This window comes from Cololabis saira, chromosome 18 (assembly GCF_033807715.1).
Source record: "Cololabis saira isolate AMF1-May2022 chromosome 18, fColSai1.1, whole genome shotgun sequence".
In the NCBI taxonomy this organism is placed as follows: Eukaryota; Metazoa; Chordata; class Actinopteri; order Beloniformes; family Belonidae; genus Cololabis; species Cololabis saira.
Window position 1 is genome coordinate 3,886,932 of NC_084604.1, and position 13,404 is coordinate 3,900,335.

The 13,404-nt window shown below is 47.9% G+C and overlaps 1 protein-coding gene across 7 annotated transcripts in view; it reads right to left on the reverse strand.

Moving 5' to 3' along the window:
* cdc42bpb (CDC42 binding protein kinase beta (DMPK-like)) overlaps positions 1-12,468 on the reverse strand; it is a 73,704-nt gene extending 61,236 nt beyond the window's left edge. For all 7 annotated transcript variants that reach the window (XM_061746868.1, XM_061746867.1, XM_061746869.1 and 4 more), the window contains exons 1-3: positions 11,844-12,468; positions 4,444-4,535; positions 404-487 (exon numbers count right to left, since the gene is read on the reverse strand). In XM_061746868.1, coding sequence (XP_061602852.1) covers positions 404-487; positions 4,444-4,535; positions 11,844-12,012 — 345 coding nt within the window. In that variant the 5' untranslated portion in view covers positions 12,013-12,468. The remainder of the gene's footprint in view (positions 1-403; positions 488-4,443; positions 4,536-11,843) is intronic.
* Positions 12,469-13,404: the final 936 nt, after the last annotated feature.

The window sequence follows — 13,404 nt, forward strand, 5'->3', positions numbered from 1 at the left end:
CGATTTTATTTGCTACATCGATCCAACGCACAATAATTAAAAACCGTGCTTATTAATCACAAAACACAGTTTAAACAATATGACCAAATCCGCTCTGACCCGGTGTGTCAGTGATGTTGACGGTCGGGGACCAACGATGATGGTTGCTGTTGATCCAGGACCAGCCTTGTTAAGGAGCATCAAACTCACTCTTATCTACGCGGAAATAACGGTAAAATATAAAGAAGGCTTCCCAAAGTGTGATCCGTGGTGAAAGAGCTTGCCGACTGCAGGCGTCGGCAAGCATCGACAGACTTTGGCAAGCAGCGCGATGCAGGCGTCCTGAGCCACCACAGGCCATTTTTGACGCTTTCGGTGTGAATCTAGGGTAAGACATCAGGGAGAGGGAAAAGAGGAGCCCCACCTCTGCTCTCTTCAGCATCTCCCACTTGTTCAGGATCTTCATGGCGTAGACCCGCTCCGTGTTCCTCATCTTCACCACGGCAACCTGAGACAGGGTGGGAGAGAGAGAGAGAGAGAGGGAGAGAGACATTAACAGAGAGGGAGACGGGGCAGGAGATCTTAACACCAATACATGAGGTGCGTTTCCACCAGCGGGGGTTCTAGGTACATGTTTTTGGGCCGGATGGTTGGGGTGTGGCTCCATTACCAGGAACAGCCCTGCAAAAGTGTCCCACGGGAACCGGGTGGGCCACCAGGAACCCCTGGTTGGGGTCTCTGCTGGTCCGGACTCTAAACTAGATCCAGGACTGTGACCACCGCTCCTACTGGACCAGAGACATTTGATGAAGTTTGAGACATGAAGAGCGCTGGATGGGCCGGTGAGTCGGGTCCGGTCTTGTCGGTGTACTACACCCACGTGGAGATCCGGCGGGGGCTGCTGCTCATCATCGCCACCTGGTGCTCGGCTGAGTGATTGTTTCAGTCCAAGGTTCTGATGAAGTGCTGCGTTGTCCTGCAGACGTGGCGGCGTGAGGGGCCGAGGAGACGCCGGTCCTGCTGGAGAGTTAACCCCCAACTCCTGCTCACCGGGAGGAGGAGACACGGGTCGTCTCAGGTAGGTGGTGCTGGTGACCACCGACCAAAAGAGGCAACACGTGAGATGGATCACACACACCTCCAAGTTCTGGTCCTGATGGAATGTTGTGATCCATTCAGATGTCTCCTGTAGATCCCATAACGTTCCTGGTCCCCCTGCATCTCCTGGAGACCCACTGAGAGGAACGTCCTGAAGAACCCAGCCCAGAGCGGTTCTTCCTGAGCTCCTCCAGGCATCTGACCTCCAGGTCAGATGCTGCAGGACCCACCTGGAACATCTCTCTGCACACTGGAGGGGCTCAAGCTCCGCCCACTTCCCCACAGCTGGCCAATCAGAGAGGTGGCCTTAAAACTCAGTTTAGATTCTGACACACACGCACACGCAGAGTGGGTGGCTCTTCAGCATGGGCGGGGACACCGGACCAACCAGTTCTTGGCTGGTTGTTTTGCTTCTCCGTCACGGGCGGGTGCAGGGCCACACCCAGACCTCCAGCCAGGACGCTGAACTCATCCCGTCTCCTTCAGTTAAATCACACCTGAAGCAGCTAAAACTAACACCTCAAAGCAGGTAAAAGGAGCAGCACGTAGCTCAGAACCGGGCACACGGCTCCCAGCAGGACAGCCAGGTGCCATGACGACGGGACCCGGGACCCTGCAGCTCTACCGCCGTCTGGGACCGTTGGGACCGTTGGGACCACCAGCCGGACCTGGACAACCAGGCAGAAATCTATAACTCCTTCTTTCTCCAGTTTGACTCAGGAGAACCGGTCCTCCTGCTTCTGGGTCGGCAGCGTTCTCAATGACATCACAGCTCTGTAAAGTACTGATCCGCTAGATTCGGAGTCAGATCAAAGGTCTATGTTGTCTCTGAAACGCATTCAAACCAACAAAGCTTTGTCTGAAATGGAATCAGACTTGTGTTTCCAACATCAGCTCTGAATTCTACCAGACCCGGTCCGATACTGGACCAGGTGCTACATCTCCACCACTTATTCACAAACTACCACCTGTCCTGAACCATTCAAAAGTCCAAAAAGACGTAAGCAGCTGCTCAGGAATTTAGCTCTATGAACCATTTTCGTCACTGAATTCTTCTTCACTGCTCTAAAAGCCGGCACAGGAAGTCATCCCATTCTGCTGTGCAACTTCCTGTTGGGAGTCAGCGGGTGGAGAGGAGGCGCTGTGTGTTGCTAGCTGGAGGCAGCTATGCGGCAGTTCTCAGTATCGACCCAAACCGCCGGGCCTCGGTATCACAACCAGGAGCCGCGTTGTGAGTAAACCCCTCTGACAGCGGTGGATGAACCAGCGTCGGCTAGGCGCCACTAGGGCTGTGCGATTAATCGATTTTAAATCTAAATCGGATTTATTAATCAAGACGATGTTAAAAAAAAGGAAAATCCGAAAATGGATTTTCCTTTTTTGCAGCTGGCTGCATTACAGACAGAGCCCGTCTAGTCATCTTTGTTTGGTCAAGAAAATTGTTGTCACTTTACTAAACTCAAGGAGGATTTACAGTATCTTTCAATTGCACTTCATTCCCAATAGGGAAATTTGTTTGCTATTTGTCTTTAAAAATAAAGATAAAATATTTGAAACAATTTATTCCATTGTCTTTTGTAGTTTTACCAAAAAAATCGAAATCGAAAATCGGGTTTTCAGAGACTAAAATCGGGATTTTATTTTTGTCCAAAATCGCCCAGCCCTAGACGCCACTGTCAACTTTGTGTCACCGCAAAGCAGACACTTTCTTTTTTTGTTTGTTTTATTTAGGATCCCCATTAGCATTAGCAACAGCATTAGCTATTCTTCCTGGGGTCTGACATTCACACAACACACAAATTAACACTTAATACATAAGAGACATACATTATACATGACAAACAATAATAGACGCAACTCCCTTAGTCACAAACAACACAGAGAACTAAATCACCATCATTCTCAGACATAAATACATAGAAATGAAGTCAAATAAAACACCTTCATAAACAATTCCTGCCTGAAATGACCTTATCTTAGAACTCGACCACTTTTCTCCTTTATTGTGATAGGGTTTACACTACCTGTAATTCTATTCAAACTTCATTCTATTCCTTGCCAAATGTCAAATCATAATTTATTACATTTTAAAAGATATAGTTTCAACTGAATCTTAAACCAATCTGTGCTCCCTACATGAGAAATATGAACTGGTATAGAGTTCCAGCCAACCATGGCTCTGGAAAACAGTTCTCACCTTTGGTATGAACCTCCTTTCTGATGTCATTCTTGTACTGTAACCATGGTGAGCAAAATGATAGTATAATCTGTCTTACAGTTGTTTTGGAGATCGTGTCACTAGTATATTCCTCAGAAAATTTAACAAAGTATAAGTAGACCTCTGTCTTATAGACAAACTTTAACGGTTATCCTGGAGGAAACGTCTGCCGGCAGCTCAGCAGATGTTTCACCTGAAGGAGGTGGGGCCAAAACTGACTTTGATTGACATGTGGTGGGCGTGTCCCCATCAGCTTCTTGAGCAACATGGCTGCGCCGTGTACGAAGAAGGGCAGGCCTCAAAACTATTCTTCAGAAACCGGCGGGTGGCGCTCAGTGACGTTTACATGCAGTCAAAATTCGGGTTATTGCTAATATTCCGGTTACTGAAACATTCGGAATATTCCGTTTCCATGGTAATTAATCATTTGGAAAAGCTCCATCAAAACAGCGACGCGCGGAGAACATCATGACGCAATTACCGTCATTTCCACTTCTCCTTCCTGTATCCAAATTCAAAACAAATGCTGCTTTGCGCAACTTTTCTCTCTCCTTCTTGTAAATCTTCTATCCCGGTACTTTCTACCGTCTACCAATGCCAAACTGTTCATATCCTTCATTACATTTATGAAGTGATTAGTCTCCTCCTGGTCTTGGTTTCTCTGTGTTTATAAGAACTTCCTGGACTCAAAAGACCAGGATTCCTTGTGAACAGAGCATGTGCAGAAAACAAATTCCTGTTCCGTTTGATGGGGATATTCTGTTTGGTGTTTACATGACCCAATATTCGGGTTTTAAAAGGAGTAACCCAGGGCTAGTATTGGGGTTTTTAAAAACCTGAATATGAGCAAATTTGGGTTATTCAAAGGGGTTATTGGTGTTTACATGGCCGTGCAAAACCGGATTATTGCTAATATTCAGGTTTTAAAAGGGTTATTGATGCATGGAAACGCAGTAAGTGTCTCAGGTGAGAGGGACCTTGATCAAAATGGGCGGAGCTTGAACACATCCAGTAATTTTTGACCATACTGAATGAGACGCGGGCAGCTGAGACTGAGGACGTTTTATAAAAACACAAGTACAGAACCACGGAGGACAAGGAGGGGTGTGGTCAGAACAGAAGGGGACGGAGTCAACATTAAGTCTTACCTCTCCAAAGGCTCCTCGTCCAATCACCTTCAGCATTTCAAAGTCCTCTCTGTGCAGCCGCATGTCCTTCACTGTGGTGGTGAAGGGTTTCACTGTGGACACACACACACACACACTATTAAGACGTGTCTGGAGCACAGAGACAAACTTGAACATGACAATGAAAATCTACTGGATCTATAGGATCTGGAGTCTGGATCAGACCCTAGTGGTCGGTAGAAGACCTGGATCCAGGCCTAGGGTTCCTCTACCGACCACTAGGGTCCGGATCCAGACCTGCAGTTCCTATTACCGACCATTAGGGTCCGGATCCAGACCTGCAGTTCCTCAACGGCAGCACGGGCTGCTCACTGAGAAAAGTGAAAATGTCTTCAGGTTAGTCAACAAAAGTCTTCAAGGACACCTTTCCAAAAAGACCCAAGTGTCCATTGTCCAAAGGCCCATGTTCTGAGGACACAGTCCTTCTGCAGCGGGCGCAGGTTCAAGTCCGGGCTGCCGCCATTGGCTGCATGTCGTCCCCATTCTCTCTCTCTACCCACTTCCTGTCTAAACTTTGAATAAAGGCTGTTAGAGCCACAAAATCTTAAAAAATAAAAAATAATTGTCCAACACTGCCGTGCAGTGTTTCACATTGCACTGCATTTTCACCAAATGTGTTAAAAATAACATATTTGGATAAAAAAAGAGCACCGTTTCACTCTAAATTACATATTTTTATTACATAAAAAAAGTCCAACCATGTGCATCATCAAAAAGGAAATTACGCAACAAAAGGAATATTTTTATGGCAGAAAAAACTATTGTTTTCGGTAGGAATGATTTTCCGGTGGCACTTAAGCGTCTGCTAACCGATTAAGAAAAAATTAAATAATAAAAATTCTCATGCCGGTAAACGGAGTTATGACCAGAAAACATCAATCGTAGGAGCTGATGCAGACCATAATTCTATCATGTGACGTTCGTTTTTGTAATAATTATTGTGGCGCCCACAAGAGTCATGAGGTTGTGTCCGCTTTAGAGGCTCCAACATGGCTGGGTTGCTGGTCTGGTATTTCAACTAAATTGAAAGTACTCTCATTCTTTGATGACTTAGGGCTATTTCTGGGGGCTTTTGCAGGAATTTGCAGGGCACGCTGCGAGGAGCTCGCAGTTTTGGTTTTGAAAACTGTTTCTTTCGCGACATAATTTTTTAACTAGGAGCACCAGCGCGACTTACAAATCCACCCCTTTCCCCCATTTTCTTTCTTTTTTTCCATAATTTTGTGGAGCAAGCGTCTGTGTGTGTGTGTATGTGCCTGTCATATGTGTCTGAATGCGCACTGCGAGGCGGGGGGCGGGGTGCCAGTAACCATAGCAACGCGCAGCATTTTTAGTACGTGTGAACTGTGCGCGAGATTAGGGGTTACAGGATTCAGGAGTCGGTGTTGAATAGAAAGTGCTGTGTCGTTTGACCATAAAGTGACGCTATGAAACGAACTATAGCAGCGGTGGGCAACCCGCATGCGGCTCTTCGCCTGTTGTCAGGCGGCTCTTGCGACTTATTTGATAGGTGCAGTGAAAGACAAACGCGTAGGAAGTGGGGGCAAAATATGCCGTAACCCGCGTCGCTGTACAGGGGATGGTGTACATAAGTCGCCTGCTCAACCCGTTGAGCTATACGGGCGCACGCGCGCTCGTGTTGAATTTTGCGTTTGTGGTGCACTCTCAAAATGGCAGGGAAAAATGCACGGCCAAACGAAAATAAGATAAACACAGGACGTTTTTAACAGAGTGGGAGAGTTTAATATATATAATATAAATAAAATATTAATATTTAAGAAATACATCACGACAGGCCGTGGTATACAATCACACAGATGCGAAGTGATGTATGGCTTTTATAAAACGGTTACCAATAATTGTAAATATGAAAGAGGAATACACAATCTATTTCATGTAGTTTTTAATTAATCAGAAATACATATTATCCAGTAAAAATAGCCCCACTGTGGAAAAAAGTAGTACCATCTCTCCAGATGTAGCTCCGCATGTCATCTTTTTTTTTTCAGAGACAGGAACTCCTAAATCCATTCATCCATTATTAGCCCTCCCCAGAGATCAAAGTTTACCGTGAACATGCCTAATTAATTGTTAAAGAAAATAAAAAAATAAACTTTAACAGCAGCTACTTTTTGCTACCTGCTGTCTTTCCTGACACGGAATGATATGCTGTGATAAGGCTTTAGAATAGAAGCCATGGTTTTGGTCCGGTGCTCCTAAAATTTTCAGTAATGAGCACTGGTGCTCCTAGTGGAAACGGTTAGTCTGGAGCCCTGATTTATGAAGCTACCGTTTATTGTAGAAGGGGTGTGGCTCCAACAGCCTCAGCACCCAATCAGGATCCAGTATGAACCAAGTACAAGTTCAGCTCGACCCAGACCACGTCCAGGACTGAAAACACAATCAGAACTCAACCCAAAGACCTGGTTTGGACAAACGCAGAGCAAAAGCTTCTATCATAACCAACAGAAGACATCAATAAAGGAAATAGCAGTGACCAGTGGATCAGGTTTATGGTCCTCGTGTGTCCCTTTAAACAACCTCTGAGAAGGAAGTCCTGAGTTAACGTCTCCCTAACGAGACCGGGGGCCTCATTTATAAAGCTTTCTTGCGCACAAAACAGGACTTGAAAAATGCGTACGCCACCTTTTACGCAAAGGTTGGGATTTAAAAAAAAAAAAACTAACCGAAAAATGTGCGTATCTTTACGCCAACCCTCCCTTTCATCAGCATCCTTGAACTTCCAGAACATCTATCTGGATGGTTCTGCGTTAAATCGTCGCGCACCTACGCCGTAGGCTCTGCATTGGTGTAACGCGGAACCATAAATCAGCCTTAAAGGTTTCACGCCCGCACATAAAACTCATTATATACAGGACTGTCTCAGAAAATTAGAATATTGCTGAGTTTTCTTAAGCTGTAAGCCATGATCAGCAATATTAAAATAATGAAAGGCTTGCAATATTTCAGTTGATTTGTAATGAATCCAGAATGTATGACATTTTTGTTTTTGTAATTGCATTACAGAAAATCACAATATTCAAATTTTCTGAGACAGTCCTGTATATATAAAAAAATCCGTGTCCCTTTAGGGGCTCCGTACCTCTTGGCCTCCACCTTCAAATCACACCACTTCTTTTTTTTCTGTACCATCTGTCCGTGGCACTCACGGCGTTTAGCGCAGCAACGACGTGCTGCCACTCACTCGTTTTATTTTATACTATTTATATACTATTTATACTTTTACTGTGACCACCAAATAATGTGGTTTTCCTGTCCTCCACCTCATCTCGATCTCAGTCTCCGTGAAATTTAGTGTTACGGTGGCTCGACACGTCTCATTCATCCTGACTCGCAGCAGAAACAGACTGCAGGAAGCCGCTGCGCATGCTCAGCAGGCTCATTTATATGCAAATACAATCATCATGTAGTTTGCATTGACCATTTATGGTATGAAGTGGGCGTGTAGAGGGCAGGGTATGAGTCGAATTCATGTGCGCAACCTTCCAGCTGGACTGTGATTTATAAAGCGAACATTGCGTGCAAGTGTGCGTGCACACGGTTTTATAAATCCAGATTTTTTTGTGCGCCCGCCATTTTCGGCTTTTGAGCGGACGTGCACTTTTAGTATGAATCCTACACACTCTTTTATAAATGAGGCCCCTGGTCCTCAATAATGAAACGCTGATTTAAAAACGAGTCTCACGTAAGATGCAGCTAATAGAAACCATCCAAGAAAGCAAAGATTATTGTGATTTGTCTTGTGTAATTCCATAATTGTAGACCTGATTTCTGATGGAACCCTGAAGACAGGACTGAATCCAGAGTTGGACTGAAGAAAGTCAAGCGGGTTCTTGTGTCAGAGGTCATCTTCACATGGTTACCATCTTTAAACGGCCAACGGGCTGGTGTCATCACCACGGGGCAGCTGGTCGCTGCGTTCTCGTCTTTTTAACAGGGTGTTGTCTTGGCCACTTGGTGTTGGAACCGTGTTGCGTTTAGGCAGAAGCCGTTTGGAAGGATTGACACTTCCTGCTTGTTTGCTGTGCTGCATGCAGATATTTTATCATGTTTTATCAAAATAAAAATTCCTCATAGGGTTAGGTGTCGGCTCTCCCCGTTACTCTGACACATACGTCACACTACAGCTCCACATTACCCAAAATGCATCTGTCTCTGGAGAACCACAACAAGATGACGGTTTAACATTTACATTAAACTATCCGTAACAATCGGTTTCTCCTGGCTTTAAGGAAACTGTAAAGGTCCAGAGGGTTTAGGTCAGCAATTTCTGATCTACATCAGACATCCAGAACCTTCAGAGTCCTGGAGCAGCTGGATCCAGGTCAGAGAAACCAGGACAGCCTGAACCAGGACAAACTGGGTCGAATTGAGCTTCAATAGCAGCCACACTCACCTGCGCTGTTGCAGCAGCCTGGAAATGCTTTGACGGCCATGGAAATCCTTCAGCCATACTGAAAGAACTCCTTCAGGACTCTAGAGCCCAGTTTCAAACTTCCAGAAAGGAAGGGATTTCCAAGACCACACCCACTGTGGGAGAAACCTCTTCCAGGAATCCTTAACTATCCTGAAACTTTCATCAGCATCCTTGAACTTCCAGAACATCTATCTGTGGGTCTGTCAGCACCCTTGAATCCCCAATTACACTTCTACACACCCCATAGACCCACTTCTACAACCCCCATAGACCCACTTCTACACCCCCATAGACCCACTTCTACACCCCCATAGACCCACTTCTACACCCCCATAGACCCACGTCTACAACCCCATAGACCCACGTCTACAACCCCATAGACCCACTTCTACACCCCCATAGACCCATTTCAACAACCCCATAGACCCACTTCTGCAACCCCGTAGACCCACTTCTACAACCCCATAGACCCACTTCTACACCCCCATAGACCCACTTCTACAACCCCATAGACCCATTTCTACACCCCCCATAGACCCACTTCTACACCCCCATAGACCCATTTCTACACCCCCCATAGACCCACTTCTACAACCCCATAGACCCATTTCTACACCCCCATAGACCCATTTCTACACCCCCATAGACCCACTTCGACACCCCATAGACCCACTTCGACACCCCATAGACCCACTTCAACAACCCCATAGACCCACTTCTACAACCCCATAGACCCACTTCTACAACCCCATAGACCCACTTCTACAACCCCATAGACCCACTTCTACACCCCCATAGACCCACTTCTACACCCCCATAGACCCACTTCTACAACCCCGTAGACCCACTTCTACAACCCCGTAGACCCACTTCTACACCCCCATAGACCCACTTCTACACCCCCATAGACCCACTTCTACACCCCCATAGACCCACTTCTACACCCCCGTAGACCCACTTCTACACCCCCGTAGACCCACTTCAAAAGCCCCATAGACCCACTTCTACAACCCCATAGACCCACTTCTACAACCCCATAGACCCACTTCTACAACCCCGTAGACCCACTTCTACAACCCCGTAGACCCACTTCTACAACCCCATAGACCCACTTCTACAACCCCATAGACCCACTTCTACACCCCCATAGACCCACTTCTACAACCCCATAGACCCACTTCTACAACCCCATAGACCCACTTCAACAACCCCGTAGACCCACTTCTACAACCCCAAAGACCCACTTCTACAACCCCCATAGACCCACTTCTACACCCCATAGACCAACTTCTACAACCCCATAGACCCACTTCTACAACCCCATAGACCCACTTCTATACCCCCATAGACCCACTTCTACAACCCCCGTAGACCCACTTCTACAACCCCATAGACCCACTTCTACAACCCCGTAGACCCACTTCTACACCCCCATAGACCCACTTCTACACCCCCGTAGACCCACTTCAAAAACCCCATAGACCCACTTCTACAACCCCATAGACCCACTTCTACAACCCCGTAGACCCACTTCTACAACCCCATAGACCCACTTCTACAACCCCATAGACCCACTTCTACACCCCCATAGACCCACTTCTACACCCCCATAGACCCACTTCTACAACCCCATAGACCCACTTCTACAACCCCATAGACCCACTTCAACAACCCCGTAGACCCACTTCTACAACCCCAAAGACCCACTTCTACAACCCCCATAGACCCACTTCTACACCCCATAGACCAACTTCTACAACCCCATAGACCCACTTCAACAACCCCGTAGACCCACTTCAACAACCCCGTAGACCCACTTCTACACCCCCCATAGACCCACTTCTACACCCCATAGACCAACTTCTACAACCCCATAGACCCACTTCTACAACCCCCATAGACCCACTTCTACAACCCCGTAGACCCACTTCTACACCCCCATAGACCAACTTCTACAACCCCATAGACCCACTTCTACCAATAGACCACATCCACGACCCACTTCTGATGCGATCTCACGGGCGTCACCTTTATACAATACAGGACTGTCTCAGAAAATTAGAATATTGTGATTTTCTGTAATGCAATTACAAAAACAAAAATGTCATACATTCTGGATTCATTACAAATCAACTGAAATATTGCAAGCCTTTTATTATTTTAATATTGCTGATCATGGCTTACAGCTTAAGAAAACTCAAATAACCTAAAAAATTAGAATATTCTGGGAATCTTAAACTGTAAGCCATAATCAGCAATATTAAAATAATAAAAGGCTTGGAATATTTCAGTTGATTTGTAAAGAATCCAGAATTTATGACATTTTTGTTTTTTTTTAAATTGCATTACAGAAAATAAAGAACTTTATCACAATATTCTAATTTTCTGAGACAGTCCTGTATGTACACCTCATAGTTGCTTTATGTCTTCATGTTTTATTTTTGTTAACTCACCTGTCAGTCTTTATTTCTACTTTTTAATGCATGTTTTTAGATTTTCTCACAGACAAACTGAGATTTAGTCGTTTTGGACATTTAGAGCAAGAATGTCAACAACAACAGAAGGGTACCAGGACCAGCCTGCTGGACCCTGGGAGGATCCTCCTGGTCCTGGTCCAGGTCCAGGTTCAGGTCCAGGTCCTGCTGGACCCTGGGAGGATCCTCCAGGTCCAGGTCCAGGTCCTGGTCCTGCTGGACCCTGGGAGGATCCTCCCGGTCCAGGTCCAGGTCCTGGTCCTGCTGGACCCTGGGAGGATCCCCCAGGTCCAGGTCCAGGTCTAGGTCCAGGTCCTGCTGGACCCTGGGAGGATCCTCCCGGTCCAGGTCCTGCTGGACCCTGGCAGGATCCTCCCTGTCCAGGTCCAGGTCCAGGTCCTGGTCCTGCTCTGGTCCAGGTCCTGCACAGGTCCTGCTCTGGTTCTTACCCCAGTCCAGGAAGTCGGTGATGTGCTTCTCCCTCTTCAGGGGCGGGTGGGAGCACTCCTGGTAGAGGCAGAGCAGCAGGTCCAGCAGCGCCTCCATGCTGAGGCAGCCGGCCGCCCTCTGCTCCAGCAGCAGCTCCTCCAGCCGCCGCAGCCGCTCCGCGGCCGACATGCTGCCGCCCTCTCTCCCGCCGGGACCCGCCGGGGCTCGGCCCGCCGCCGGGGCTCCGCGGCTCCGCTTCCTGCTTCACGCCCTAGCCCCTCCGCTCCGGGGGGGGCATGCAGCTCGGCTCAGCTCGGCTCAGCTCGGCTCGGTTAGACGCCACCAGGCCCGCGTCCGTCCGCGCTTAATCCGCTCAACCGGGACTTTTCCTCCCGGGGACCGGGATCAGGAACCGCCGCCTCTCAGGCTGGCCGCCGCCGCCGCGGCTCCATGTGTACCAGCCCGGGACCGGGCACCGGGGGCCGGGGCCGGGGCCTGGGGGTGGACCGGGGCCGTGCTCAACGAGCTCCGGCGAGCTCCGGGGCAGCCGGGCAGCACCGTGCCGGGGATTAGGGGCAGGTTTCGGGCAGCTGAAGCGGCTGCCGGCGCGGCGGAGCGGTCGGGAATATGGCTGAATCCAGGTCGGATCAGCCACGACAAGCGGCCGCGGCGGGAGCCCGCTTCCGGTCAGCGCTCCTTCACAGTAAAATACATATCTGGTCCACGACTGCGGGGAGCAGAGACACATTAGATAGTCACTAATATTACAATCACAATAATAGTACAATCAAAATAATAGTACAAATTACAATAATATTATAAATCACAATAATATTACAAATCACAATAATATTATAAATCACAATAATATTATAAATCACAATAATATTACAATCACAATAATGTTACAAATTATGTTACAAATGTTAAATGTTAAATGTTACAAATTATGTTACAAATTACAGGCCAGCCGAGAGACATAGTCTCTCCAGCGTGTCCTGGGTCTGCCCCGGGGTCTCCTCCCGGTGGGACATGCCTGGAACACCTCCCTAGGGAGGAGGGGCATGCCTGGAACACCTCCCTAGGGAGGAGGGACATGCCTGGAACTCCTCCCTAGGGAGGAGGGACATGCCTGGAACGCCTCCCTAGGGAGGAGGGACATGCCTGGAACACCTCCCTAGGGAGGTGGGACATGCCTGGAACACCTCCCTAGGGAGGTGGGACATGCCTGGAACACCTCCCTAGGGAGGATCCAGGAGGATCCGGTACAGATGCCCAAGCCAACTCAGCTGACTCCTCTCAATGTGAAGGAGCAGCGGCTCGACTCTGAGCTCCTCCCGGGTGACCGAACTCCTCACCCTATCTCTAAGGGAGCGTCCAGCCACCCTGCGGAGGAAACTCATCTCTAAGGGAGCGTCCAGCCACCCTGCGGAAGAAACTCATCTCTAAGGGAGCGTCCAGCCACCCTGCGGAAGAAACTCATCTCTAAGGGAGCGTCCAGCCACCCTGCGGAGGAAACTCATCTCTAAGGGAGCGTCCAGCCGCCCTGCGGAAGAAACTCATCTCTAAGGGAGCGTCCAG